Genomic DNA, 24,421 nt, shown 5'->3' with positions numbered 1-24,421 from the left:
GAATCAATAAAGCAAAAACAAACTTAAGCTATTCCAAAATTCTATCCATTTAGACTCAAAACTGACAAAATACATCTGTAAACATAGACACTGTCTGAATAAAAAAAATGTTTTAAAAAAATTACAAAAACAAACTTATTCAATCTCAAGTCATTTTTCTATCAAGTAAACGTCAGTCATACTGTTTAATGTTGTTAATGTTAGTGTTGCGTTTCTGACCAGGTCAGGTTTGGGGGCCCACAGGGGCGGCGAGGACCCGGATGTGATTTGGATACGCCCCCCTCCTCCTCATTCCCCCTCTCACGTGCGCGCTGCACTGTCAATCAGTCGAGCGCGTCACGGTCCTCGTCCACAGGTGATATCTATTATCTCGCCTCGCACGCGGTCAGGTGTCTGCGGACCATCAACCCCCCCCACTCCCCCCCCTCTCCTCCTCCACCTCCACCGCCCTCAACCCCCCCTTCCTGCTGGACGGTTTTTGTGGCGCTTTTCTGGTGAGCTGCGGAGAGCTTTGCAGATGCGATGTTTGAGCAGTGAGCATGGCGGAAAATTGTACCGAGTACGGCTACCTGGAGGGCGAGTCCATCCGGGAGCATTTCGCCGAGGACCCGGTGAGTAGGACGGCGAAGAAAACGCGAGCTGTCACGTTTCCTTTCTTCTTCTTTTTTTAAGTGTGTTGACGCACGGTCGGCGGTGCACGTGAACGCAGATCGTGCGCGTGTGACGATGTGGTTTGACGAACGGTTCTCCGGTAAGGACATCACGGTACTGTCCGCATCCGTAACCAGGTGACTTGAACTGGTTCAATGCTTTTATGAGGCAGACCTCCGCAAAGATGTCAGGATCGCTCCGTTTGAGCTGCTCGAGCATGCTCGTGTCGGTGCAGCTAAAAATAATAGCTCGTGCTACCCAGGAAGGCCGTCCTCCATTCATTCATGTAGCATCCTGCACCTAGCATTGTGTGGCTGGAATGCAACGTAAAGCTCCACGATGCATCGCATGTCTGTGTCGGTGTGTGCAATAAAAATAGCAAGAGGCTGATGTGACTGCAATGACTGTGCCCCTGCACGTTGCGTTTCTAACATGTGGATTTAATTCACAAATATTCTGCCTTCATTGATTTAAAGAAAAACGGATTGGCAGCCCTCCTGGTTTCATACCTCTGGGTCACAGATGGAGATCGGGGGGGGGGGGGGAGGAGGAGGCCCCAGCTTGTCTAAATTAGAGGGAAGAGATGTGATTTGGAAGCACAAATGCAACCTCATTATTAAATGTTTGTCGATATGACAATTGTTTCATATTGCATCCTAACCTGATATTCTGCAGCTCTAATGCAAACCACAAGACTATATTCAGCATCCATATAGCACACAGACCATTTATCAAGTTATGATTAAGATCTTTATAATAATCCAAAGTAGCTTTAATGTTCTTTGTTCCAGTATAAGAGTTCCACAGTAATTGTTTCTTATACTGATGGAATTCAAATGAATGTCAACAAGGCCTGTAATGGCATTTGAATCATTTTAACTTTTCTTTGTGGTTCTGACGCACAACTGGAGCTTTTCAGTGATTTACCTCAGTTAGGATCTTTAATATTTTAACCATGTTATTGAGGAGCAGAGCAGGATATTCTACTTAATTTCAGGGAAGGGTTGTTTAGAAAAATACTGTTATATTTTGCATTTGTGTCAATGTTGGTGCCATTTAATTCACCAAGACTGAATTAACTTCTTGCCTCCAAAAAAAAAAAAGCACATCAGAAGTTTTAATACTACTTCAAATTGTGGGTGTTATGTAGCAAGTTATGATTTTAAAAGCAACAAACTAGATTAAATTGTATTTCAGTGAGTAAACTTGCTTAAAAAACCAAGTTTTCTCTAAACTGCTACTCTAATACAGGCAGGATTATGGCACCATTGCGCCTTCAATGCCGTCTTAAGAGTGTTTCTTTTTTCCCAGTTTAACATGGGTTAAAAAAGTAATTATGGTCAATTGACTTGTTGACAAGTACAGACTTTATAGTAGAATGAGAGACAAAACCAAGCATCATATGATAAGACATGGAATTACTCTTGGCAAACAAGCCTTTGCAGTGATGCTGGGGAATCCTATAATTTTATATATATATATATATAGAGGGAGAGAGAGAGATGCCCACAGGAATTATTTCATTATTATTTCATCAATAGATCACGCTTGATTTTGTTTGCATCTTTCAAAGTTCAAAAGTAACATGTCACAGTAACTCACATTTTTGGCTGGTTTTGATTAGTGCTTAATCACTAAATTCTTTACAATGGACTACCAGATTATTTCTTCTCACCCAGGGAGATGTCAAATATGGGTAAAAGGTGTTGTGAGAAATTCTAATCTAGTTGCATCTCTGCAGTTGTTTAGGTTGAATCTTTTGTTTCAGTACCTGTAACATTAGAACAATCCCCCCCGTGTGACTTGCTTTGTGAGTGACTGAGAATTAAGATTTGTGCTCCACTTGTAAAACTGTCATGTTGGTGGAACAATCAATCTGTTAAAATATATTGTATTAAAACCTATCAGGGAAACATGTAAACGGGATAATGTGGAACCAAATTGAGAGGGATGAAGAGGACTGTCACGTCACCTGATGGTTGAGGTGCTTGTATTTCAGGAGCTGATGGCCATCAAGGCCAGGGTTCAGGAGTTGGAGATGGAAGAAGAGTCCGAGAGACTGGAAGAGGAGCGGTGTGATGCGGTGGATATGCAGCTCCTGGGCAGCAGCCCTCAGCCCGGTGAGATGGCTCGCTTGTCTTATGCCAAGTGGTTTCTCCTTGTGCCACGTTGGTGTACGGCTAAATACCGACTCTGCATACGGGAAGCCTCGGCAGCATATTTGTAGCCAGGTGTGCAGCGTTGCAGCCTCCAGGCAGGTGAGGTAACCGCATCCATCACCATCTGGCCAACACCTGGGACGCTTCTCTGTGGTCACAACAGTGTTCACGTGTGCCTCATCACTGCCCAATGAGACGAAGCAGCGAGCCCCAGAGAACCAGAAGTGCCCTCCTTGCTGCCTGTGGCTATTTTCTGCCTCTGTGCCTCCTTTACACCCTCCCCTTCCTCACATTTGGTTCTTCCTCAGAACAGAGAGGCAATCATTGGGATTACGCTCTGAAATGTGTACTTTAACAAGACGATGCAAGAAATAAATGTTTGCATTGGATGCACAAAAGCCATGTCATTGTGTTTTCTACAGGACCTTTCTACAATATGACTCCGGAGGAGAGGATAGACGCAGACAACAGATCGGTCTATGTGGGAAATGTAAGCCTCCTCGCACATCTTGTTTCTTCATGATATCTGCTCTCTCTGATCTGACGCAATGCTGACCGAATCCCAGGTAGACTATGGAGCTACAGCCGATGAGCTAGAGATCCATTTCAATGGCTGTGGTCCTGTCAACAGAGTCACCATCTTGTGCGACAGATTCTCTGGTCATCCCAAAGGGTGGGTTCAACTCGCTGCCTCGTTTTTACTGCTTGCAAAGTGACACCGTCTGGCCCTCTAATGCCGCGTTTGAACCTTTTCTCCCCTTGCAGCTTTGCTTACATCGAGTTCTCGGATCGAGACTCGGTGCAGAGCGCTATTGGTTTGCATGAGACGTTGTTCAGAGGAAGAGTCCTAAAGGTGAGATGCACTGTTGGCATAGTGGTGGAGAGTACACAAACAAGTTTGTGTCCATGTTAGTTTACTCTTGGTACACTTGTGGAAAGTATACAGAAAATTTCCTTTACTTTTAATAGACTGTAATATACAACTAAAGATTTTACACTGGTCTTAATCGAGGATGCCAATATCAGTACTTGGTGCAGCGTACAGCATTGGTAGAAAAGTTGCAAAATATCCTAATATTTTTAGTTCTCTTTTTGTTTGTTGAATTTGATGTCTGAAAATATTACAACTATGTAAAAATGTAAACTTGAAGAGGAAATGTGCTTTTGCTGAGACGGAAATATTTATTAGTAGGTGAGGAAGTGTAGAAATGATTGGTACAGCTCAAGTGGTCACTGTGTAGCGTGCAATTTAGTGTTTAAAAAGTATTTTAAGCCGTACCCGTCTAGTTCATGTGTCTCTGTTCACTTTAAAAGGAAATTACACATTTAAGTTAATGCTAATCTTTGTATGACCTCAGCCATCTTAAACGGCACATTAATGAGGATCTCTTTGGATCGCAGGTGTTTCCCAAGAGGACCAACATGCCTGGTATCAGCACCACCGACAGGGGCGGACTCCGAGGAGGTCACTCCAGAGGCAGAGGTCGTGGTTACGGTCCACCTCGATACCACAACAGCTCCCGGGGCAGATTCCGGTACCAGTCAACAAGGCCGCAACATCAGACACCCCACCCTTACTACGGAGGACCCTCGGTGGCAAAGAGACAGTACGGACACATGGGCTACCATGAACAGATGCCTAAACGTTACCCATGTCTTCTTCTCATCACACCACCGTCTGAGGAATCAGGGGCAGAGTCCAGTGGACAGCATTACCCTCAACAACGCTAGCACTACCTGCAGCATACACACCATGTGGGTGAATAGAAGTTATTTTAGACCAATGTGTTCAGGCATTACTGTTAACCATAATGTGAGAAGTACAGAGTTGACTGTCGGCATCGGTCTTTCGTCTGTGAGATGTGAATGAAACCGGAGTCCAGGTGTTACAAGCTTACGTTGCTGTGAATGCATGGGACAATCCTCAAATTGTTATGCAGCTGCATCTTTGTTTTTACGGATTGAGACGACTGTTTTGTGTCACTGCCTGCAATGTTATGTATAACCCCTGGCCCCAATGTATAAGTTCTTTGCTATAAGTGAATAAATAAAATAATGACCCAGTGCTTCACTTGTAGTAAAATGACATATCTGGTGACGTCCAATTACACTTATTTTTTTTATTACAGATTCAAAATCAACACAACTTGTAAACAAAACATATGTACAATGAAGGTGCAGTGAGGAGGCAAGATGGCTTCAGCCGCTTTGTACCATCATTCCAGAAACGATCCCATCAAAGGCCCTGAACAAGGAATGAAAAGTTACACATGATTCCAACTTTCAAACGTAACTGGTGTTTAGGGAGAATAAACTCACTTGGACTGAATGGGATCCCCAGGATTATGGAATGGATTGCACATTACATCGGTGAAGGAATTATGCAATTTTCTGAACATCTGCAAGGATAAAATGGAAGGAATACCAGTAAATAAGAGATTTGGTTATGCAGATTCAGTACACCTGAAATGTTGTGTACAGTCTGTTTAGTGCGTAACCGCAAGTCTTTGCTAAGCAAAAGTGGCGAAAACCTTACGAAAAGCTATAACTATCCAGTTCGGTTAAAGTTTTTGTTCATATTGATTTGCTGAATGTAGAATACAATGTGGTAATATGCTGGTGAACAAATGCACTGATACATTTATACTATGAGTCAGTGGTTGCCAAACCTTTTCCTGCCCACCCTGATCCCCCACAGATTGCTTATATTAACTGCTGAGCCAATTTCTGATCTAAAACAATTAAGTCAAATGCTGGTGGGCTCATTATATTGAAAAACAGTTTCTGAATTGTGTTAGGGTTTTCATTCAATTTTCAAAACTTCAGTTCAAAAAACAAAACCCTCCCAGGCTGGGAACCACTGCTGATTAGGACAATTAATATTGATACAAAAACGTTGACGCAAAACTTACACTTCTTATTTCGTTGTCCCGTAATGACGTATTGGATGAGTCCACCACAATCACAAACTTCACCTTGGAGTTGGTTACATAGCCATATCTATTTTAACCACGTCAAGGGTGTTTGGATTTCTGTTAACACATTAGATGAACGCTACCAAATAACGTTTTACTGGATAAAAAGCTCCAATTATTTAGAAGTATGTCAGCACCTTTCACAAAACAGTTGTGGTCCACCTTGACTTTTGTGTCTTCCTTCAGAGATAGATACCTGAACATCAGATTAAAACTCCAACTGTATTGGACGAGTTTGTGACAGAAATCAACGGCTTGGAGGAACTGCAATCACACAGAGGGGTAAAGGATACACTTTATAGTCCTCCGTTGGGTAGAGCAGACCCAGGTACAGCTCCCTCTGGTCCCCTAAAGACTTCCCCACAGCGGAGATCTTCTCCTCCACCACATCCAGCGACGTGTGCACCGTGTAGTGAAACTTCAGCTCATTCTGGGTGGGCACACTCCGGATATACAGAGGGTAGTTCTGGAGAAATAATGAAAAAAATAAAAATAACGAAACACAGTACAAACTAAATCGAAGTAGAATAATGAAACCAGCCTGGAAAGAAATCTCAACAAACATGTCACAATCTGTCGCTCCAAGATAATGTTAGCTCGTCGCGCTAGATTTACAGGCGTAAATCCATGGTATGGCACGTGTAAACACTCTGCACTAACACAGCGACCATAACAAGAATATAAATATATATTCGATCGTCATAAATTATGATAAACCAGGGTGTTGATACCTCTTTAGCGATCACTGCTATGCACACCGCCATGTTGCTCTTCCTTCTCCGAGCTGTCAGCTGCTGTCACGTGACGCGGTGCGTTCAAGGCTGTCGGAAAATCCGGAACCGAGGCGGCTGTGCGACGTTTTCACACTTAATGTGTTCGCTTTTCAAAATATTACTCACTTTATAATCTGATTTGGTTCACTTCACAACAATTTCAACCTTCGTTCTATACGGGTGTTTCACCGTTGGGGGACCTTTACCATTCGTCTCTGAACATAATGCGAGTTTAAAGACAATTTTACGATTTTTCCACAAACCCAGAAACGTCGCCACCACACACAACAATAAGACTGCAATTTCGGTAAAAAAGAAAAAAATCTAATTCAAGCTGAAACCTATACATTGTGGGCTTAGACGCATGTTTGTATGCACAGTAGCTGCGCTGAATCGGCACAGGAAGATAAACAAACCACTTCCTGGATGATCACGTGATCACACTGTAGACAGCTTCAGAGTACTGATGGCTGCACTAACTCTCAGTCTCTTCTCGGCTATAATATGCTGCTCAGTGGCAGAAAAGCTGCCAAATGGATCACCTCCAAACATAATCATCATGCTCATGGATGACGTAAGTTATTCTTTGTAATTATTATCATTTTCAACTCTTTAGTTCGTATGTTGAACAGGAAATTCACTTCATTACTTCAGTTCACTGAGCAACAACTGTGTAGAAACTACAGAAATCTCTTATGGTTTTTGTGTTTTCTCCTTCCTGGGTGCTCAGGACCTGGCAGGCATTTTTATTGACGTATCTTGTATCCTGAAACTCAAGTCTTATAAGTCATTATCGAAGTAAAAGCTTAAAGCAGTGCAGGTGCTGATCAGTCAGTGATGACAGCTCACCCACTCATGCAGGGTATTTAGAGTAAAATGAGAACTGATGCTAAATTACCTTATAGGAACAACAATAATATGATTACTTTATGTCACAAATAGATTTATTGTTCTGCATGAACTTGTAGAGTGATCAGAGGTGTAGCTCATTACAGGGAGATTTGAATTTTCTATACCACTTCATTTTATTCAGGTCACCAACTAGACAGGTCACCAGTCAAAACATGGCAAACACAGAGACACAGACAACCACACACACACTCACATTCACACCTCTGTGCAATTTAGGCTCAAAAGTTAACCTCACATGCATCATTTTGGACTGTGGGAGGAAACCAGAGTACCCAGAAAAAAACCCATGTGCACACGGGAAAACATGTAAACTCAGCACAGAAAGGCTCGGCCAGTATTTCAACTGGTGACATTCTCTCTGTGAGGCTGGGGCGCTAACCACTGTATCTTTGGCTCAAAGGGAAATGACTCTGAAAACATCTAGTCCAACCTGTACAACCTGCATGTACTACTTCCAGATCAACACATAGGCAGCTTCACGTGGGTTTAATTGAATATAAAACTGCATGCACCGGCAGCTGCATGTTGTTTTCAGTAGTAATATGTACATCAGGTTTGAGTGTACATCAGGCAAGTTTGTATATTCTTCTGCAAGATTTAAAGTAACAGAAAAAAAAAGGACTGTCATCCTTAAACACAGTGAGTTCTTCTCCACTTCAGTAAAAAGTACTTTAAATTTTCTAAAAAAAAACAAAAAACAAAATAAAAAAACAAACCTAAAATAAACAACGCTTTATATACTGTATCAATATTTCTTTCTTTATGTTAACCATTACGTTGCTTGCTATATTATGAATGTTAGTTTTATAACACAGTAAAATAAAGATTTTATCACTCATGTAAAGTGAAAAAAATCCAAGGTATCCCTAATATAAAAGCAAAGCGTGCAAACCCTACACTGATTTTCCTGTGGTAGATTATTCCTCATCGACCTGATGTGGCCCAGTCGGAGCAAACCAAAGGCCTGCGTGTGGGCGAACAGTGTTCAGCTGTGTTGTTAGGGGTCATTGTCTCAATACTAGGTTACTCTTTATGCATCAGCTGAAGTCATACAAGTGCTATATGATTAAGATGCAACTCCTTTGCAATTTCCTTATACATTATTATCAATGTCTTTGTGATAAAATAAAAAATCGGATATTGAAAGTGTTAATATTTGCATGTTCATGATAAATGATGATGGTAGAAACGGATCTAAAAAAAAACCTGAATATCTACTTTAAAGAGCGCCAGTGAATGGTGTTACTGAATTAACTATTCTTTTCCATGATAGGGTGAAATCTGTGAGATCTGATAAGTTGTCTATGTCCCGTTGTGAATAAATCATGGGTTTTAGGACATTTGCAAATCATTATGTTCATTTGTATTGACACTTTACACATTGTTGAAACTATAGTTGTACAATGTATTGTTGATTATTTATCTCTCAGTGTTACACTCGGCCATCCTGCACCATCCTCGAGTCATTTTTTATCCATTCAAGTCCAAACATTCTGTTTGCAGCTCCATCAGGACCCTAATTTAAATAAACACCTCACTAAGCTGATGTTTCTTGTAAACACAATATGGTTGATCATTATGGTTTGTAATACCCCGCTGGTAATAACCTTTCCGCTGTTCTTTAGATGGGTTGGGGGGACTTGGGGGTGTTTGGACACCCTGCCAAAGAAACCCCTAATCTGGATGCCATGGCAGCTCAGGGCATGCTTCTCCCAAACTTCTACACTGGCAACCCCCTCTGCTCCCCATGTGAGTCAGTAGCACCTGATGTAAACTGGTATTTCTTCTTCACTGAGAATATTCTATTATATGATGAAACTAAATAATAACACGTATGTGATCTTTAAAATAGTCATGCATCGCACTGTGTTGCAGCAACCATTGTTGTAAGTTCAGCTCCGGACATGTAATGTTTCTAAGTAATCTAAACAGAGTTAAACAAACAGAAAAATATGGCCAAAGAACTTTCAAGAAAGGTTTGGAAAAAAAGAGAAAGTCACTATAATTTGAAAGGAACAGACATCTTTAAAAAACAAACAAAAAAAAACAGGTTCTATTCCAAAGTAATGGAACGATGTCGCAGTAACAGGAATTAGTTTCAGAAAGAAGTAAAAGAGTCAGGAACTCTCCTGGCATTCAAGAAACACATAAAAGCTGCAATGTTAGAAAAAGTATGAAAATTAGATTTGGACATAAATAATGTGAGATATTTGATTTGAACAAACATGAAAATGATGGTTTTTAATTATTGATTTTGAATGAAATAGATAAATAAAATGAAAAATGTTATTTGTGAAAAATGCAAACACGAAAAAGTGTGTGAGCCTTTTAATCGTGAAACATTGAAAGAAAACTTTGCATAAAAAAGTTTTAGGAAGAAAACAGCTTTACATTTTGGTTCAGTTCACTGAAAACTGTATTGAGCAATAATCCTACGTTAATAAAGCAAAGCAAATAACCATTTTATATTTTTTTTAAATATATATTGCATTTTGAATATTTAGTTTTCCCTAATTAATTTGTATCTAGTGTTATCCATTATTCTCCTCTGACTAATGATTCTTATGAAAGGGTTTGTACATATTGTTCTTGTGGGCTGATTGATATAACATTTCATTCACATAAGATTCAGGGATTTCCTTTCAGGTTTGATTGTATTTTCTTATTCTGACTCATATGTGTGAACAGAATTAAGAACAAACCTTTAACATGAATTCTTTCAATTTTCAGATTGCAATTTGATCAAAGCCTTTCACAAAATGCAGAGTTTGATTATAACTACAGTGAATATATATATATATATATATGAGTGATAATTTATACAGTAAAATGGAAGTGCATACTTCATTCTTTTTGTCTGTTGGAAGTTACGAGTAACAGTACGTCAATGTCATTTTGTGTTGTCTGCAGCCAGAGCTGCACTTCTAACCGGGAGGCTGCCTGTCAGAAATGGTTTCTACACGACAAACGCCCACGCCAGAAATGGTACATTTCCATGAAACGTTTTATATATATATATATATATATATATATATATATATATATATATATATATATATATATATATATATATATATATATGAAATGAAGTCAAACAAGTGATATATTTTAATATGTTGACTTTTCTTGTAGCGTACACGCCTCAGTATGTAGTGGGAGGAATCTCCAAGGATGAGATTTTGTTACCACAGATGCTGAAGAAGAAAGGCTACGTCAGCAAGATAGTGGGCAAGTGGTGAGTTCCTATAACTCCATCTACGAGTTTCACAGGTCAGAAGGTGCATTCAGATTGTATCGTCAAACAAATCAAGTTGGACATACACACACATACACCTACAGTCACTGAGCCTGGATTTTCGGAAGAAATCCCAGAGAACATGCAAACTTTGCAGCGAAAGACCAATTAGCACCACCCAGAGTCAAACCTGGGACATCCTCGCCATGAAGCATGAGTGTTCACAACTCAGCGGCCTCACAGCTATGCCGCTGTATCATTTTGTGTGTGTTATTGGCACAATTGCTTTCACTTTTCATTGTTTCCACAGTTTAGAATGATATGGTTTTCCTCAGATGATACATTAGGGGGAAATGTTATCTGCTTTTCCGGTGACTCCCTCCGTCACTCTGGCTGATGTTTGACACTTTCACAATAACTTCAACTGCTGCCTGTTTTCCTGTACAGTTGTGCAACCAGAAGAGGCGAAGAAATGCAATTCCAGAAATCGCGACTAAGCTTTGTCAGTTTCAAAGCAGGCGAAATGAGCAGAGCGACATGTTATCTCTCTATATCAATCTTCAAACATCTCCAGGTTTTCTTTTACATACTGACCTGCGGTAAATAGGAAGTCCTTTTAGCTAAAAAGCAAAATAGGTATATGGGGCTCTCAGAAATTGTCTGTGCGAGCTCGTCCGTGCAATTTTCACGGATGGTCTGAATTGAGAGATGCAAAATCATGAGAGTTGAACCTTCACGTCACGTTGATTTCAGTGTATGAATCCACTGCACTTGTCACAACAGGCATCTCGGCCACAGACCGGAGTACCTTCCTTTGGAGAATGGTTTTGATGAATGGTTTGGCGCACCAAACTGCCACGTTGGTCCTTATAACAGCAGCGTCACACCCAACATCCCCGTCTACAACAACTCCGAGATGCTTGGCAGGTAGTATCACTCAGGAGCACTCAGATATACATAACAGCACACACAAACAGAAGCTGGAAATCTATAAAAAACATTTTTCCCCATGACTCAGTGGAATAGTTCGGCTGTCTGCTCCTCTGGATGAGTTGAGTGTCTCCCCCCCCCCCCCCCCCCCCCCCCACCCACCCCCCACCGCCTCCCCCGTTCTTTCTCTGTACCAGCTGTGCTTGTGTATTCCATTTTCCGCCCATTTGTTTTCCCCAAAACAGCCATATGTGTATTCAGGGTCATTGGAACTGGCAGCCGGGCGTGTTTTTCGCTTAGCCGTGGGTTTAATCAACGCTGCGTACCTGGGCCCTGGACAGACGTACACACACACACACAGCCATGCGCGCGTACACAAAGACACACGCGCCCTCAAGAGACGGCAGGTTGCGTTGGCTGTGTGCGAGGACACCTGGAGGAAGTGAAGCGTAAGGAAGCGATGCCTGCCACTGCTTCTGTGCTCGCCGCGCCACGCTTCAGCAACACCTCATAACAGTTCCCTCTGCTCGGCTTCGCAGAGACTTCCCAAATACGTCTCTCACCAAAAATCTCCTGCAAACACCGTCAACAAACAAGGGAGTTTTCTTCTCTCGTCTCAGTGACGGCGTCTACAGCACTTTCAGTCATCGCAAATGGGAATTTAGAGATACACTCAGCTTGTTGACATATTCATTTATTTTTGTGTTCTTAGCTGATATTCGAACGGCTAACTTTGTAGCAGTAAGGATGCAGTTGACGATTCGTGTCAATGCTTTGGTTTTCCAGGTACTACGAAGAGTTTCAGATCAACGTAAACACCGGCGAGTCAAACCTCACGCAGATCTTCTTGAGGGTAAGCCAATGCTCGACTCACGTTTCCGTGTAGCAGATCTGGTGAGGCAGAGTTGGATTTATCTGTTGGAAGCAAACAACACGGCGTGCCAGACATGCTCGGTGTGACAGTGGCAGCAGGGAACATTTGGATCCTTTCAAACTTAAAGTTTAAACACATTTGTTCTCATAAAGTAAAGATGAAGAATGAAATATTATGTTACTCTTACTTTTAGCTCACTAAAACAACAACAACACCACATCAACAAAGCCACTTTAGTAGATTAAAATTGTGATTGAAGCCTCATTCTGTTCTTTGACACGATGTTATATTTTAGAGATGTAGTGAGTTAAGCACTTCAGGAAAAACACAGGCCTGTCAAGTGCTGATTTATACAGCTCATAGCAGCTTGTCTTTGGAGACTGTATTAGCATCGGTGCTGCAGTGAGTTTGGAAAATCAAACCAAAGCTAAATGCTTGAATTCCCGTTGATTTCTAGCTTTTTACATAAAGATGTAGGATGTTGAAATGTGACTTAGTATTCAAAATTCTGTTCAATTTTGCAGCTGCCAGAAGGATTGAAGGATTAAAGTTGACCTTTAATTACTGAATTTCTAAAAGTGTCATATTAAAATTTGCCATAGAGCAAATACAAGGATATATATATATATATATATATATATATATATATACAGTAATTCTCATTTTCTGACGGTTAGGAAGTGTCTACTTGTTTTTACTTTTTAATTTAGATTTCCTGACATAAATCGAATACATAAAATGCGTCTAACACTAAACACACTCTTAAATAGCAGCACACGATGCATGAACCCATGATGTAAAATGCTAGTGAGTTGAATCACTAACTTCCAGGGAGATGTTAAACACAAACAGAACATAACCTTTATGAAATTGGTATTTAGTGCAGATGCACCTCGACAAGCTCAATTTCAAACATTTTACAAATGTTAGAATAGAAAAGAACAGATTAGAATAGAATAACCTTGCCATTGTGAGCAGTACAAGGGAGTCAGGTGTAATTCTCTGTATTGTGAAATGATTGAAATAGATGACATAACGAAAACAAAACTAAATAAAAATAACATACAAACTCACTCGCAAACATCAACTACCGAGTAATCACTGCGTGTTACTATTGAACAATAATTGCTGTTTGTATTTCTTCTGAATTGGTTTGTTTTTCATCATGACACATGAACAAGTGATATAATAACATCCTAAGTTTCTCACACCTCTGTAGGAAGGACTTGAATTCATCCATCGTCAGACGAAAGCCCAGCAGCCTTTCTTTCTCTACTGGGCACCTGACGCCACTCATACCCGGGTTTACGCCTCCCAGAGCTTCTTAGGGAAGAGCCAACGAGGCCGGTATGTTTCATTCCAAACCACTGGCTCCTTTTAAGCAGCGTGTGGACGTTGGATATGAATCTATGCCTGAAGGTGAACTGTAATGTGTTGCAGTTATGGTGATGCAGTGATGGAGCTGGACGACAGCGTGGGCCAGATCTTGTCATCGCTGCGAAGCCTGGGCATTGAAAAAAACACCTTTGTCTTCTTCACCTCAGACAACGGAGCAGCTTTAACCTCCAAGATAAATGGCATGAAACGCATACACACAAACGCATTTTTATCGTTTATCCTTCATTTTTATCTGGGTATTTTCTGTTTTGTATGCATGGTGTGTGAGACTCATGGGCGCATGTTTATTTGCGTACATAATTCCTCAGGTGGCAGCAATGGGCCGTTCCTCTGTGGGAAGGAGACCACCTTCGAGGGGGGCATGAGGGAGCCCGCCATTGCCTGGTGGCCTGGAAACATCAAAGAAGGCACGGTACGAAAGCCTCAGTCATTTATTGCCTTCCTAAATAAACTCAGTTGATCACACACTAAATCCCTGGGATGTTCTCTAGAGAAAAGACTGAAGGATCCAGGGACTGTTTTTTTTAATTCCCATTGTTGCTTCCTGAAGTTCTGCCCATTAAATCAAACCAGCTGCTGAAACGTTCTCTGAAAAGCTGCAGGCAATGTAAACTATTGTGGATCAGGTTGAGAGTAGAGGAATAATTATTTTACTAATCCTTTCTTTCAAACGATTGTTTGTTTTTGTTTAATTTGTGTATCATTTACCACTTTACATGCATGCATTCTGATCCATTGGCACAGCTGCCAATTATTTATGACTGTGTTCAACTTCTATCACGCCACTGAACTCCTGAAAGAAAACTGTGTGTCATTTTGGACACAAAGCATGTGGGTGCTTTTTCAGTTTTTTGTTTTTTTTGTTTAGTTTTTTTTATTTTTTTCAAATATTTTTGGCTGGAATTAATGTCCCATCTCTCTCTTTCTACCCTCCCCATTCCCCAATTTAACCCCCACCTCCCACCCACCCCCCACCCATACTGTGATCCCCTAAGCCTGTGCGTTCTGCAAATGACTTTTAATTGTATTAGGGGCAGCTGTGACACGGGGCTGTGACGCAGAGGGATTTTGTGGAGGAGCAAGCGGAGGCAGCAGTCTGCAGTAAGCCTTGCCCCTGGCTCATCTCACAGGGTTGTGCTGGGGCCTGATAGCACAGCAGAGTAGCGAGGGAGAGGGGGATTGGGAGCGTCTTAAGCGGCTAATCTGTTTGTGTGTTTGCTGAGGTTGGATTGAGCCGTAATGAGGACTTCAGTATCTGAATATGCCAGGCGCTCAGGATAAAGGAATGGGGAGGGGTGGGGTGGTGGTGGTGGTGGTTGGGGGGGTGGAGGGGTGCTGGGGGGGGGGGGGGGGGGGGGGGGTTGCAAAGAAGGAAGCAAGGCAAGGAAAAAGTAAAAGAGGTGACTGGTGTAGAAAAGAGAAAAGGCGCGCTAAAGACTTGCTGCACCTGTGCTGTGTTGAAATTGACCACTCTCTCTGTGTGTGCATACATATGCTTGATTTTACATCTTTATATCAGATGTTTGAATGGCAGATAACTGTTTTAGACGTCGATGTGAATACTATTAATGCTTAACTCCACACGACACATCTGCGTGTGTGCATTTTGATAATGTGGGTCTTCACACTCTGTTAAATTATGACAGTTTTAGTACTGCTTATCTCCAGATTTACAAATTTGTATTGATAAGGACCAAACCTTGGTAACTTCTATTTATTTTGTAGTCTTCTTAAATCTCTGTGCATTTAAAAATAATACTTTTTTCTGTTCCCCAAACGCGCTGGAGAATAATAATAATCACCTAAGTCCTTGGTAAAAGTTGATTTCAACAGGTTGAAATAATCTTCACAAACAAACGTGGAATGATAGTCATCTGGACTTGAGACTGAAAAATCTGATTACTGTTTAGAAATTCAAAGCTTAGTTAAAGAAGCGCAGAAAGGACAATTAGTCACTCTGACGTTCTTTTAGATTATCGTTCTCCTGCTTCAATGAAGTTTGTGCTTTTCGGAACTCCCTGGTCTTAATGTCGAATGTATGTATGTACATATGTACGTACACGCAATTACTGCTTGGGTTTAAAGCCGTTTTTCAGTAAGTTCATTAGAGTGGTGAAACGTATCAATTTAACTGACCTGTCACTTAAATGCTGATATCTGGTGGCAAAGGTGTACTGGAATGAGACAGCATGGCCGGTGGGAAGCAGATGCAGATTCAGCATTCTCTCAGTGCCTGAGGTGGTGTGTGGAGCCGCGATGATGAGGACTGTCGGAACAAAGATGGAGAGGTGGGTGGGCTGTCAGGCCCACAACATTGTTGAGCACCACAATCCCTTTTGTTGGGTTATCGGGCTGCAGACACACTGGCAGAGTGGCAGAGACGGGGACAGCTACACTGCCTGCTCAGATAACCGACATCACTGCTCGTAAAGAGTGCGAAAGAAAATGTGACATTAATAGAGAGTGATGAGTCAGACAGAAAAGGAGAGAATAAAGGGTGATTAAAAAAAAAAGTTTTGTATAGACTGCAAAGGGCGATAGAGCTAATAAAAGAAGGATTTAAAGGTTGGCAAGTTGTTAGATAAGTTTTTCTGTGAGACCTGTTTGAGTTTTAAAGTTCTGTTTTTTTGGGGCGGTTTTGCAAGTTATTACCATCTAAATGTCACTGTGACATCTCCTCATGTCCCTTTGTCCTGTCTGCTCTAATGGTTTATGTGTGTGTGTGTGTGTGTGCGTGCGTGTGCGTGTGTGTGTGTGTGGGGGGGGGGGGGGGGGGGGGCTTAAAAAAAAGTAGAGAATTGAAGAAATGAAGGAGTAAATCTGTTAGTGTTTGTGAGAGAGAAAGTGTGTGGATGTGCAGATAGATCATGGAAGGCATTGCGGAGCCCTTTTCTGTGGCTAGTTCTGTGGATACAGAAGAAAAGGGAATTCATTTCAGTGCTTAGGAGCCCGTGTGTGTGTTTGTGTGAGAGTGTCTGTGTTTCTGTGTGTGTGCTGGCTGCCGATAGGAGCACAGCGGCACATGGCGGTGCAGCTGCAGAGGGCTGATAGCACTATCTGATTGTGAGCGTGCCGTCTCCCTCTAAGGCTCGCTCAGGAGAGAATGGAACGGAAGATCAAGGATGACAGCGAAAAAATGGCATTTTATCTGAAAATAGTTCAAAGTTTATAAATAAAATAAAGCTTTTCACTGGGACTGGGAGAAGGAGATAAAACAGCAGCTCGCTCCAGCTCCAGCCGCCTGCCTGCCCGGGCCTCGTCCTCTCCCTACTTTATTTCCTCTGTTTTCGCTATCCTCTCCCTTCCTCCCCCCTTTCCCTCCTAAAAACCTCATTTAAAAAACAGGTTTTTATTAAAAATCCTGCATGCAGAGATTAGAGAGGAGACTGACGACATGCGTCTGCCACATGTGAACACTACAGGTGCAAGTCATGACTGCAGTAACATGTTACCACAGTTTGATTTCATTTAAGGAGTGAAGTCCTCCTGTGGTGGATTTGAGAAGCAGTGGTAGAGTTCATCGATGGTCTCAAAGATCAGTTCACACACAATGCTGTGTGTTTATGTTGGAACTAGGAATGCTTACTTCGTTCTGGAACTCAAAGCTTACTGGTAATGTTGCATGTTTAACTGACAGTTGTGTTTCTTGTCGTCTCCTCCCTCATGCAGGTGAGTCACCAGCTGGCCAATGTCATGGACCTGTTCACCACCAGCCTGTCTCTGGCTGGCATCAGTGCTCCTGATGACCGAACCCTGGACGGACTGGACCTGACGTCAGTTCTTCTCAATGTCTCGCACTCACTGGAAGACAGGTGAGACCAGTTAGTCACAGTGTTGTTTGTGGTATTTAATTTATTCGTAATAAAAATTGGGGTGTCGGTTTGGTCCTGTGTTGGCTTCACTGCTGTGATTCGTTAGCATGCGCTGAATGAATTATAAACTGAGACGACCACTTCAGTCTGCCAGTCCAAAGGTACAGTACCCAAAGTCTATGTGGTACTATGGAGGCTTGTCAACCAAAACAGCTTGGGCAAGACCCCTCCATCCGCTACCGAGCCACCAGATGCATGACCAAAAGTCCTTCCAGCCCTCCCAGGACCTTACCCACTTGGCCCCAGAATGCCGAATACTATGAGCTGCTGTTAGGTACCCTAAGCACATCAGTCAGAGTTTTCCTACCTGCAACCTTAAGCCCAGCCAGGACCTTGTGACTGAGTATCACCACACCCACCCGGCGCCTCTCACCTTGTGCAACACCTGGAAACAGCCCGTTCCTACTCGAGGAGTTTGGTTGCAGAGCCAGTGCTGTGTGTGGAGTCACTGCCTCTCAGCCTCCCACACCAGCTGCCGTTCACTCCAGATCTGTCAGCCTTGGGTGGCCTACCAGAAACACATTACCCCTGAAATCATAACACCATGTAAGTCTTTCTGTCTCGACAAGGCTAAAAACATAGATATATCCATCTGCATGATCTTTGGTGATCCCCTTCTTCCTCTCGTATGCCGCCATGGGCTTGTTTTTTTTTACTTGCCAGCCATCCATTCTCCCACCCACCGTTTGTACTGATTCACCCAATTCAGGGTGCTGGAGCCCATTTCCGCTGACTGTAAGCAAAGACGAGGTACACTGGACAGGTCACCATTGCATCGCAGGACAAACAGAGAGAGTGACACATACTCACACCCCTCGAAGGACAAATGTAAAATCATGCATCTTAGCCTCAGATGCAGGTTTGTAGCACATGGAAACCAAAGTCCCTGCAGAAAAGCCATGCACGCAGAGGGGGGAAATGCAAAGTTCACACAGAAAGCCTGTGAATCCCCCGGAACCGGGAATATTCTTACTGTGAGGCAAGCGTGCTCACAAGAATCCAACCATATGTCTACTGCAAACCACATACCTACAAAAATAAGCAATTCATGCAACAAGTACAGATCAGTAATTACTACCACACAAAGGCTCACGGAGTCTTACAGTGGAGACGAGCTATTCGCAGCGACATCAAGGCAGTTAAGGTCAGTCCTGTGATCTTGGTCTCCCAGTTGATTTCTTGGAGTTCAGAAAAAGTCTCTGAGATGACAGTGTTTATCAAACATTCGTTAGTTGGAGCTCCATGGCTGATTTCTGTCTTCCAAAGATATTTCTTTCTGTTTGTCAACAGTAGAGTAAAGTGTGTTTGCCAGACTTTAGTCAGACTGGAGAACAAACTGTGAGATAGATTTTTGTATCAGTGATCTTTGTTTGGAACGCGTCAGAGCTCTTTGTGCTGAGATGGCCCCATTATATGAAACAGTTCATTGTTGTGCAACTCTATTTTCTCCAACTTTCTGGAACAGAAATTCACAGACATGCATTGCACCACTTATTCTAGACAGAAACAAATGTGCTTTTTGTGCAATTTTACTTGTAAAAATAAAGAAAATGAACATTATCTCTTTCCATGTTCGACAGGCCAATATTTTATTACCGCGGGAATGAGATGATGGCCGTGAGAGTTGGACAATACAAGGCACACTACTGGACCTGGACCAACTCAATACAGGAGTTTAAGCAGGTAAAACTGATTTTGAACACTTCAGCTCGGTCCCGTCTGTGTTTTCTCACTCCTTGATTTGCAGTGCCACTTCCTCCTTCTTTGTCTTTCCTAATCTGACTCAAACACACAAACACTTTGGCTGTTGTTGGTGTTATCTTGAAAATGGCTCATCAGTTGACTGCTGTGTACATCAGGGTGTAATGAATATTAATGAAGAGCCCCCACATCAGCGAACTTACATCATTCATCACTCAGTTGACTTGTTTGTTCAAACTCCAGTGGAAATTTTCCCCTCCATTTGCATATCGTTCCCTGCTTCTTCTTGTGGCGTCATACGGCACGGCCATAATTACATCAGCTCAGCACAGATCAAATATATCTGGAGAAATAAGAGGTCTGACACCTAAGATGCATAAGAGTGTGTGTTTTTTTTTCTTCTTTTTTTTTTTTTTTTCTTCTTTTCTTTTCTTGTCTCTCTCTCTCTTTCTCTCCTCTATCCATACAAACACGTCCACCTGTCCGCCCTCGGTGGCTATGCTTTTCCTGTGATCCAGTTTGTTTTATGCCCCATCGGTCGCTTAAATTGCTCTCTCCTTCAGGGCCGCTGAATCAATAGCAGCCTCCTTTATCAACTCATGTGAACTGAAGTGGAACTTCACAAATAATGGCATCTGATTGCCTGTGAGTTGCCTATCGATTGGTGTGTGCGTGCGTACACGGAGGAGAGAGTGAAAAGACGAGAGAAAACATGCACATATATGTTTGATTCCCTGTACAGGTGTGTGTGTGTGTGTGTGTGTGTGTGTGTGTGTGTGTGTGTGTGTGTGTGTGTGTGTGTGTGTGTGTGTGTGTGTGTGTGTGTGTGTGTGTGTGTGTGTGTGTGTGTGTGTGTGTGTGTGTGTGTGTGTGTGTGTGTGTGTGTGTGTGTGTGTGTGTGTGTGTGCGCAGGCGTGTCATTGAGCGACTGTTGTGTTCCTGCAAGGCAAAGTTAAATCTCTATTTTGTCATTATGGTTGCATCGACACATGGAGGACACATTATGGTTGAATCGCTCCGATGTTTTTCTCGTGTAGCCCATGATGCATTTCATCAACATAAACGCTGTAAACAAATGGCTTGTGTACTCGCTGTCAGATTTTGAATCTTGTGTTTAGTAAGTCAGCTTCTGAAAGAAAATATGTTTCAAGAATCCCATTTTGTTTTTTGTTAGCTCAACAATGGATTTATCTTATCTTTGTCCTCCCATTTATAGATAAGACATTAACCACTTCAAGCAGAAATTCACAGTGAAACTACTTCTTCATTGGAAGATGCACATGTTTTCCTGGTTCCTCCTCGGTTTTTGATAATACACTGCAACATAATTTGGCGTTTTTGGCCTTGGATGGAAAATAAACAAGGGAAGATGTGTGTCTGTGAAGAAGAATGAAATTACAGGTTAATAGCTCGGCGACGTATTGCTCTGTCCTGGCTCCGTTCGTGCAGCTCAGCCATGAGGAAAATGAGAAATTTCACAGGCTTAAATGGCTCTCATCAAATTCCGTTGAGGCAGTGTAGTGATGTTAATATTAAAGAATATAGTTTGCCGTGACAGTGGCTTTGTAGGTGGAGTACTGAGTAACCTAGACAACGGAAATGAACTTGGTGGCATCAGCAGTAGATTTTTTAACCTTGTTGAACACTTCATAAAGCTATGAATCAAATCTGACTCGTAGCTAGTTCCTAGTCATTAAACGTTGGTGTAGTCGGCAAAGAATTTTGAAGGGATAAGACCTGAAATAATACATGTTCTTTTTGGTTTAAAAAAAAAAAAAATCCTTTTTTTTCTTCATGGATAAGGTCAGTTCTTCTTTTCTGGCCACGGAGCAACAATCTTTAGTCGGCAGTCTAAGCTTTCAGGAAGAGGTTCAAGAACAACAATTTGAATAGTTTGGTTGAGTTGAACTGATGTACCTCTGATGAGGACTTATCAAATCAGCAGTCTTTTCTCCGGTGCTATGTTAAAGAGATCAAATAACAAAGAGCCTGCTTGAAAAGGTAGACCTTTAGTCCTTTTTTAAAATTGTGTACAGACGGCGGAGCCATCAGGTGGTCAATGACGGAGCTTCAGCTGAGCCGAAAGTCCCTTCTTGCACAGTCTGAAACTCGGGATCTGTGAGGAGGAGGTTTGTGTGTTGTGATTTGAGGCTGTGGGTTGATGTTTTTTGCATGAGAAGTTCCTTGTGGTAGATTCTGGCATTTCCAGGGATGCAGAGCAAGGAGGGTGAGATTAGAACAAATTCTAGATGAGGTATGGAGCCAAAGCAAAGACCAGTTACTGGAACAGACTAAATATTGCCTTTTTGTATGACTCTTCTGCCACCTGTTGATGTGTTAATCACCACAGCGGTGACGTCCTGTGATATCCAGAGCAGCAGGGCTCTGGGAAGAGGGTTTTTTTTTTTTTTTCTTTTCCAATCTTTTCTGAATTTCTAAGCTGCTGGCTTCAAAAGATGGGAAGACATGCCTGGATCAGTGGAAGCTCTGCAGGGTCGGGGGTATCTATCCTCACTCTTCTTTTTTCTCCTCTGTATGTATTTTGAGGTGCTCTGTTGAGCGACCTCAGAGGGGGGCAACAACACTGCCTTACAGACGAATGCTTTTTCAATATTAGTTGTGCTCATCAAAATGTGTGAGCGTCACAGTGTGTGTGCGTGCATGTGTGTTGAAGGAGGGGCAGATCCCCGGGGGGTTCTGGAGGAGTGAGTGTGACTCAATCAGGCTGCGATCACTGCCAGGCTCCCGAGAATGGAGTGAGAGCGCAGGAGCGAAGGCGTGGAGAGATGAAGAGGAGGCTGCAAAAGTCCTCTGTTTTATGCAAGAGACTTCCCTTCAACATGTGCCAATGGTAGCTGCATAACTAGCACAACAGATTGGAAAACAATATGCATATAGACCATACCACACTGACATTAGGCATTCGGTTCAATGAGGCAGGTGGTTGGAATCCTAAATCTAAACACTTGAATCCTTTCTGCAGTTTTTTTTTTTTCTAAATTTGTGCACACACACACACACGCACTAAACCCACACACATATGGTGTTTACAGGTGTTTCAATTACAATATCCAAAATCATCAAATATAGACCAGTGGAAATGGTTCAATACTTCATGCACTATTTACAAAGGAAATAAAGAACATAATAGTGTCATAAGCCCCCTGGTGTTGTCGTACTCACAGCAAGAATATTCTCACTTTGAGTCCAGGGTAACATTACATGTTGTCCCTGCGTGTCCATGGGGTTTCTATGGGTACTCCAGTGTCCTCCCACATTAAAAAAAAAAAAAAAGAAATGCAATTGAGTGTAATTGATGATTCTGAATTGCCCATTCTATATGACTGTCTGTCTCTTTGTGTTTGCCCTGTGTTGGACACAAACTGTGGAGGGCATAACCTGCCTTTGCCCAAAGCCATCCAGTGTCTTGTGACCCAAACTTGAATAAAGTGGTTGAAAATGTGTGGAAAAAGTACAATTATGATTCATTTTTCTTTGGTTTGTATATTTTAATTCACATTTTACATAAAAGCGAAACTGTGGGACTGACCTCAGATTTTTTTTTTTTCTTTGTTCGATTGCTTTGTAGAGAAAGAGTGATCTTTATAATTAATTTATGACATATTTGTGGCCAAAATGGGACAGTTCTGCTCTTTGCTGTTGAATATTAACACGTGGAGAGAGCAGTGACCGGAAACTGCCACAGGCTGAGTGGTGATCTGTGTTTTCAGACTGTGCAGCATTCATGGAAAAAGACCAACGGGTGATTCGGTCGAAATACTTGTATTGTATTGTATTGTATGTATGCACATTGGCTTATGTCTTGACCTTACGTATGTGGGACCTGGGTGTGAATCCTGGTTGTGGCAGAAAGGGCATCTGATGTTAAAACCAAAACAAACCAAACTGTATGGAGCCAGTTAAAAAGGTTTCTTGTGTTAACACCTATAAAAACGAAGCAGTTGAAAAGACATTCACTCAAATGTGTTTTCCTCAGTATAATGATATTGAAGGGAGGTCTTCACTTATAACGAGTCCCCTGACTGCTCGCTGGTATTAATGTGCACTTTTGTCATTCGTTTTGTTTACAATAACCTTCTTGTGTGTCTTCTACAGGGTATAAACTTCTGTACTGGTCAGGATGTGCCCGGCGTGACGACCCACAATCAGACTGAACACACAATGCAGCCGCTCATTTTCCACCTGGGACGAGATCCTGGAGAAAAGTTCCCTCTCAGGTCAGTTCACGGAAAAGAGGACAAGAGCGAAGGTGTGGAAAGGAGGTGTCCACCGACAGGTTTCTTGGCTTAGGTATAGAATGTGTCGAAGATCAATGTGGATTCAGTGGCATGAAAACGAAGGCGATGGATTGATCCACTCGGCTGGAGTGCGCCTGATTACACCCTTTTCATTGTGATTGCAAACAGCGCCTTAAAGATCACTATCTGGCCCTCAGCCCTCCAGCGCACCGCTGCAGGTTACAATTGCAAGATAAATTGTTCAGGTCTATATTGAGAGCGAGTGCTGTTTAAGGAGAGTTAAGAATTACTTAGAGCTCAGGACACAAGCGGCCAAGATTGAACTGAAAAATGCTGCAAGCATAGATGAACGCTGCTATTAATTCCGTTTAATGCAGTTTTAATATGCTTTTATAGAGAAAATGAGACAATATTCTTTTTGGGCACTTAGTCCTCAAACCTGCTGCACTGACCTTTCCTTTCTGTTGTCTGCAGCTCTTGCTTTTCTTATATCGCTCTGGCCTCATCTCCTGCTTTGCTTCCTTCCCCGACTCCTTTCAGTTCTGGAGTGAGATTGGATGATGAAACATTAATGTTGTTTTTCATTTGCCCACCTTTTAGCCCTGCTATTCACTTGGAAGAATAAAAAAAGAAGCAAAAACCAATCAATATGCAGCCATGTGTTCTGCTGAGTGCTTCACAC

General features: G+C 42.1%; 3 protein-coding genes across 4 annotated transcripts in view; 2 read left to right on the top strand and 1 right to left on the bottom strand.

Moving 5' to 3' along the window:
• The first annotated feature begins 302 nt into the window (after positions 1 to 302).
• pabpn1l (PABPN1 like, cytoplasmic) lies at positions 303 to 4,897 on the top strand. Of its 2 annotated transcripts, none has more exons than XM_080493454.1 (6): positions 303 to 611; positions 2,651 to 2,771; positions 3,233 to 3,300; positions 3,377 to 3,483; positions 3,576 to 3,663; positions 4,212 to 4,897. In XM_080493454.1, exons 1-6 carry the CDS (start codon positions 540 to 542, stop codon positions 4,539 to 4,541), a joined length of 786 nt encoding a protein of 261 aa, XP_080349580.1. In that variant the 5' UTR covers positions 303 to 539; the 3' UTR covers positions 4,542 to 4,897. The 2 variants fall into 2 exon arrangements, with proteins under 2 accessions (XP_080349580.1, XP_080349581.1); XM_080493455.1 differs by having other exon boundaries at positions 326 to 751; positions 4,212 to 4,880.
• trappc2l (trafficking protein particle complex subunit 2L) lies at positions 4,881 to 6,958 on the bottom strand. Its single transcript, XM_080493456.1, has 5 exons — positions 6,517 to 6,958; positions 6,079 to 6,251; positions 5,723 to 5,810; positions 5,130 to 5,209; positions 4,881 to 5,055 (listed from the first exon to the last, which is right to left on the bottom strand). The coding sequence occupies exons 1-5, from the start codon at positions 6,547 to 6,549 to the stop codon at positions 5,010 to 5,012; spliced, it is 420 nt and encodes a 139-aa protein (XP_080349582.1). The 5' UTR covers positions 6,550 to 6,958; the 3' UTR covers positions 4,881 to 5,009.
• The window catches only part of galns (galactosamine (N-acetyl)-6-sulfatase), a 22,647-nt gene continuing 5,097 nt past the window's right edge, over positions 6,872 to 24,421 (top strand). Inside the window, exons 1-12 of the mRNA XM_080493453.1 lie at positions 6,872 to 7,132; positions 9,096 to 9,219; positions 10,381 to 10,455; positions 10,603 to 10,705; positions 11,489 to 11,632; positions 12,422 to 12,488; positions 13,729 to 13,856; positions 13,950 to 14,086; positions 14,216 to 14,319; positions 17,577 to 17,719; positions 19,360 to 19,462; positions 23,597 to 23,718. Coding sequence (XP_080349579.1) covers positions 7,025 to 7,132; positions 9,096 to 9,219; positions 10,381 to 10,455; positions 10,603 to 10,705; positions 11,489 to 11,632; positions 12,422 to 12,488; positions 13,729 to 13,856; positions 13,950 to 14,086; positions 14,216 to 14,319; positions 17,577 to 17,719; positions 19,360 to 19,462; positions 23,597 to 23,718 — 1,358 coding nt within the window. The 5' untranslated portion in view covers positions 6,872 to 7,024. The remainder of the gene's footprint in view (positions 7,133 to 9,095; positions 9,220 to 10,380; positions 10,456 to 10,602; positions 10,706 to 11,488; positions 11,633 to 12,421; positions 12,489 to 13,728; positions 13,857 to 13,949; positions 14,087 to 14,215; positions 14,320 to 17,576; positions 17,720 to 19,359; positions 19,463 to 23,596; positions 23,719 to 24,421) is intronic.

Source organism: Lipophrys pholis (assembly GCF_963383615.2).
Source record: "Lipophrys pholis genome assembly, chromosome: 2".
Classification (NCBI taxonomy): Eukaryota; Metazoa; Chordata; class Actinopteri; order Blenniiformes; family Blenniidae; genus Lipophrys; species Lipophrys pholis.
This window is presented reverse-complemented; position numbering and strand designations above follow the sequence as displayed.

Excerpts from the sequence above, each read along its gene's own strand:
- trappc2l (XM_080493456.1), bottom strand. The coding sequence starts at position 6,549 with ATGGCGGTGTGCATAGCAGTGATCGCTAAAGAG. Across the intron at positions 5,811-6,078 it reads CCAACGGAGGACTATAAAGT|ATATGGCTATGTAACCAACT; the intron begins GTATCCTTTACC and ends TGGTTAAAATAG. Across the intron at positions 5,056-5,129 it reads GGGGATCCCATTCAGTCCAA|GGCCTTTGATGGGATCGTTT; the intron begins GTGAGTTTATTC and ends TTCCTTGTTCAG.
- pabpn1l (XM_080493454.1), top strand. The coding sequence starts at position 540 with ATGGCGGAAAATTGTACCGAGTACGGCTACCTGGAGGGCGAGTCCATC. Across the intron at positions 612-2,650 it reads AGCATTTCGCCGAGGACCCG|GAGCTGATGGCCATCAAGGC; the intron begins GTGAGTAGGACG and ends CTTGTATTTCAG. Across the intron at positions 2,772-3,232 it reads GGGCAGCAGCCCTCAGCCCG|GACCTTTCTACAATATGACT; the intron begins GTGAGATGGCTC and ends TGTTTTCTACAG.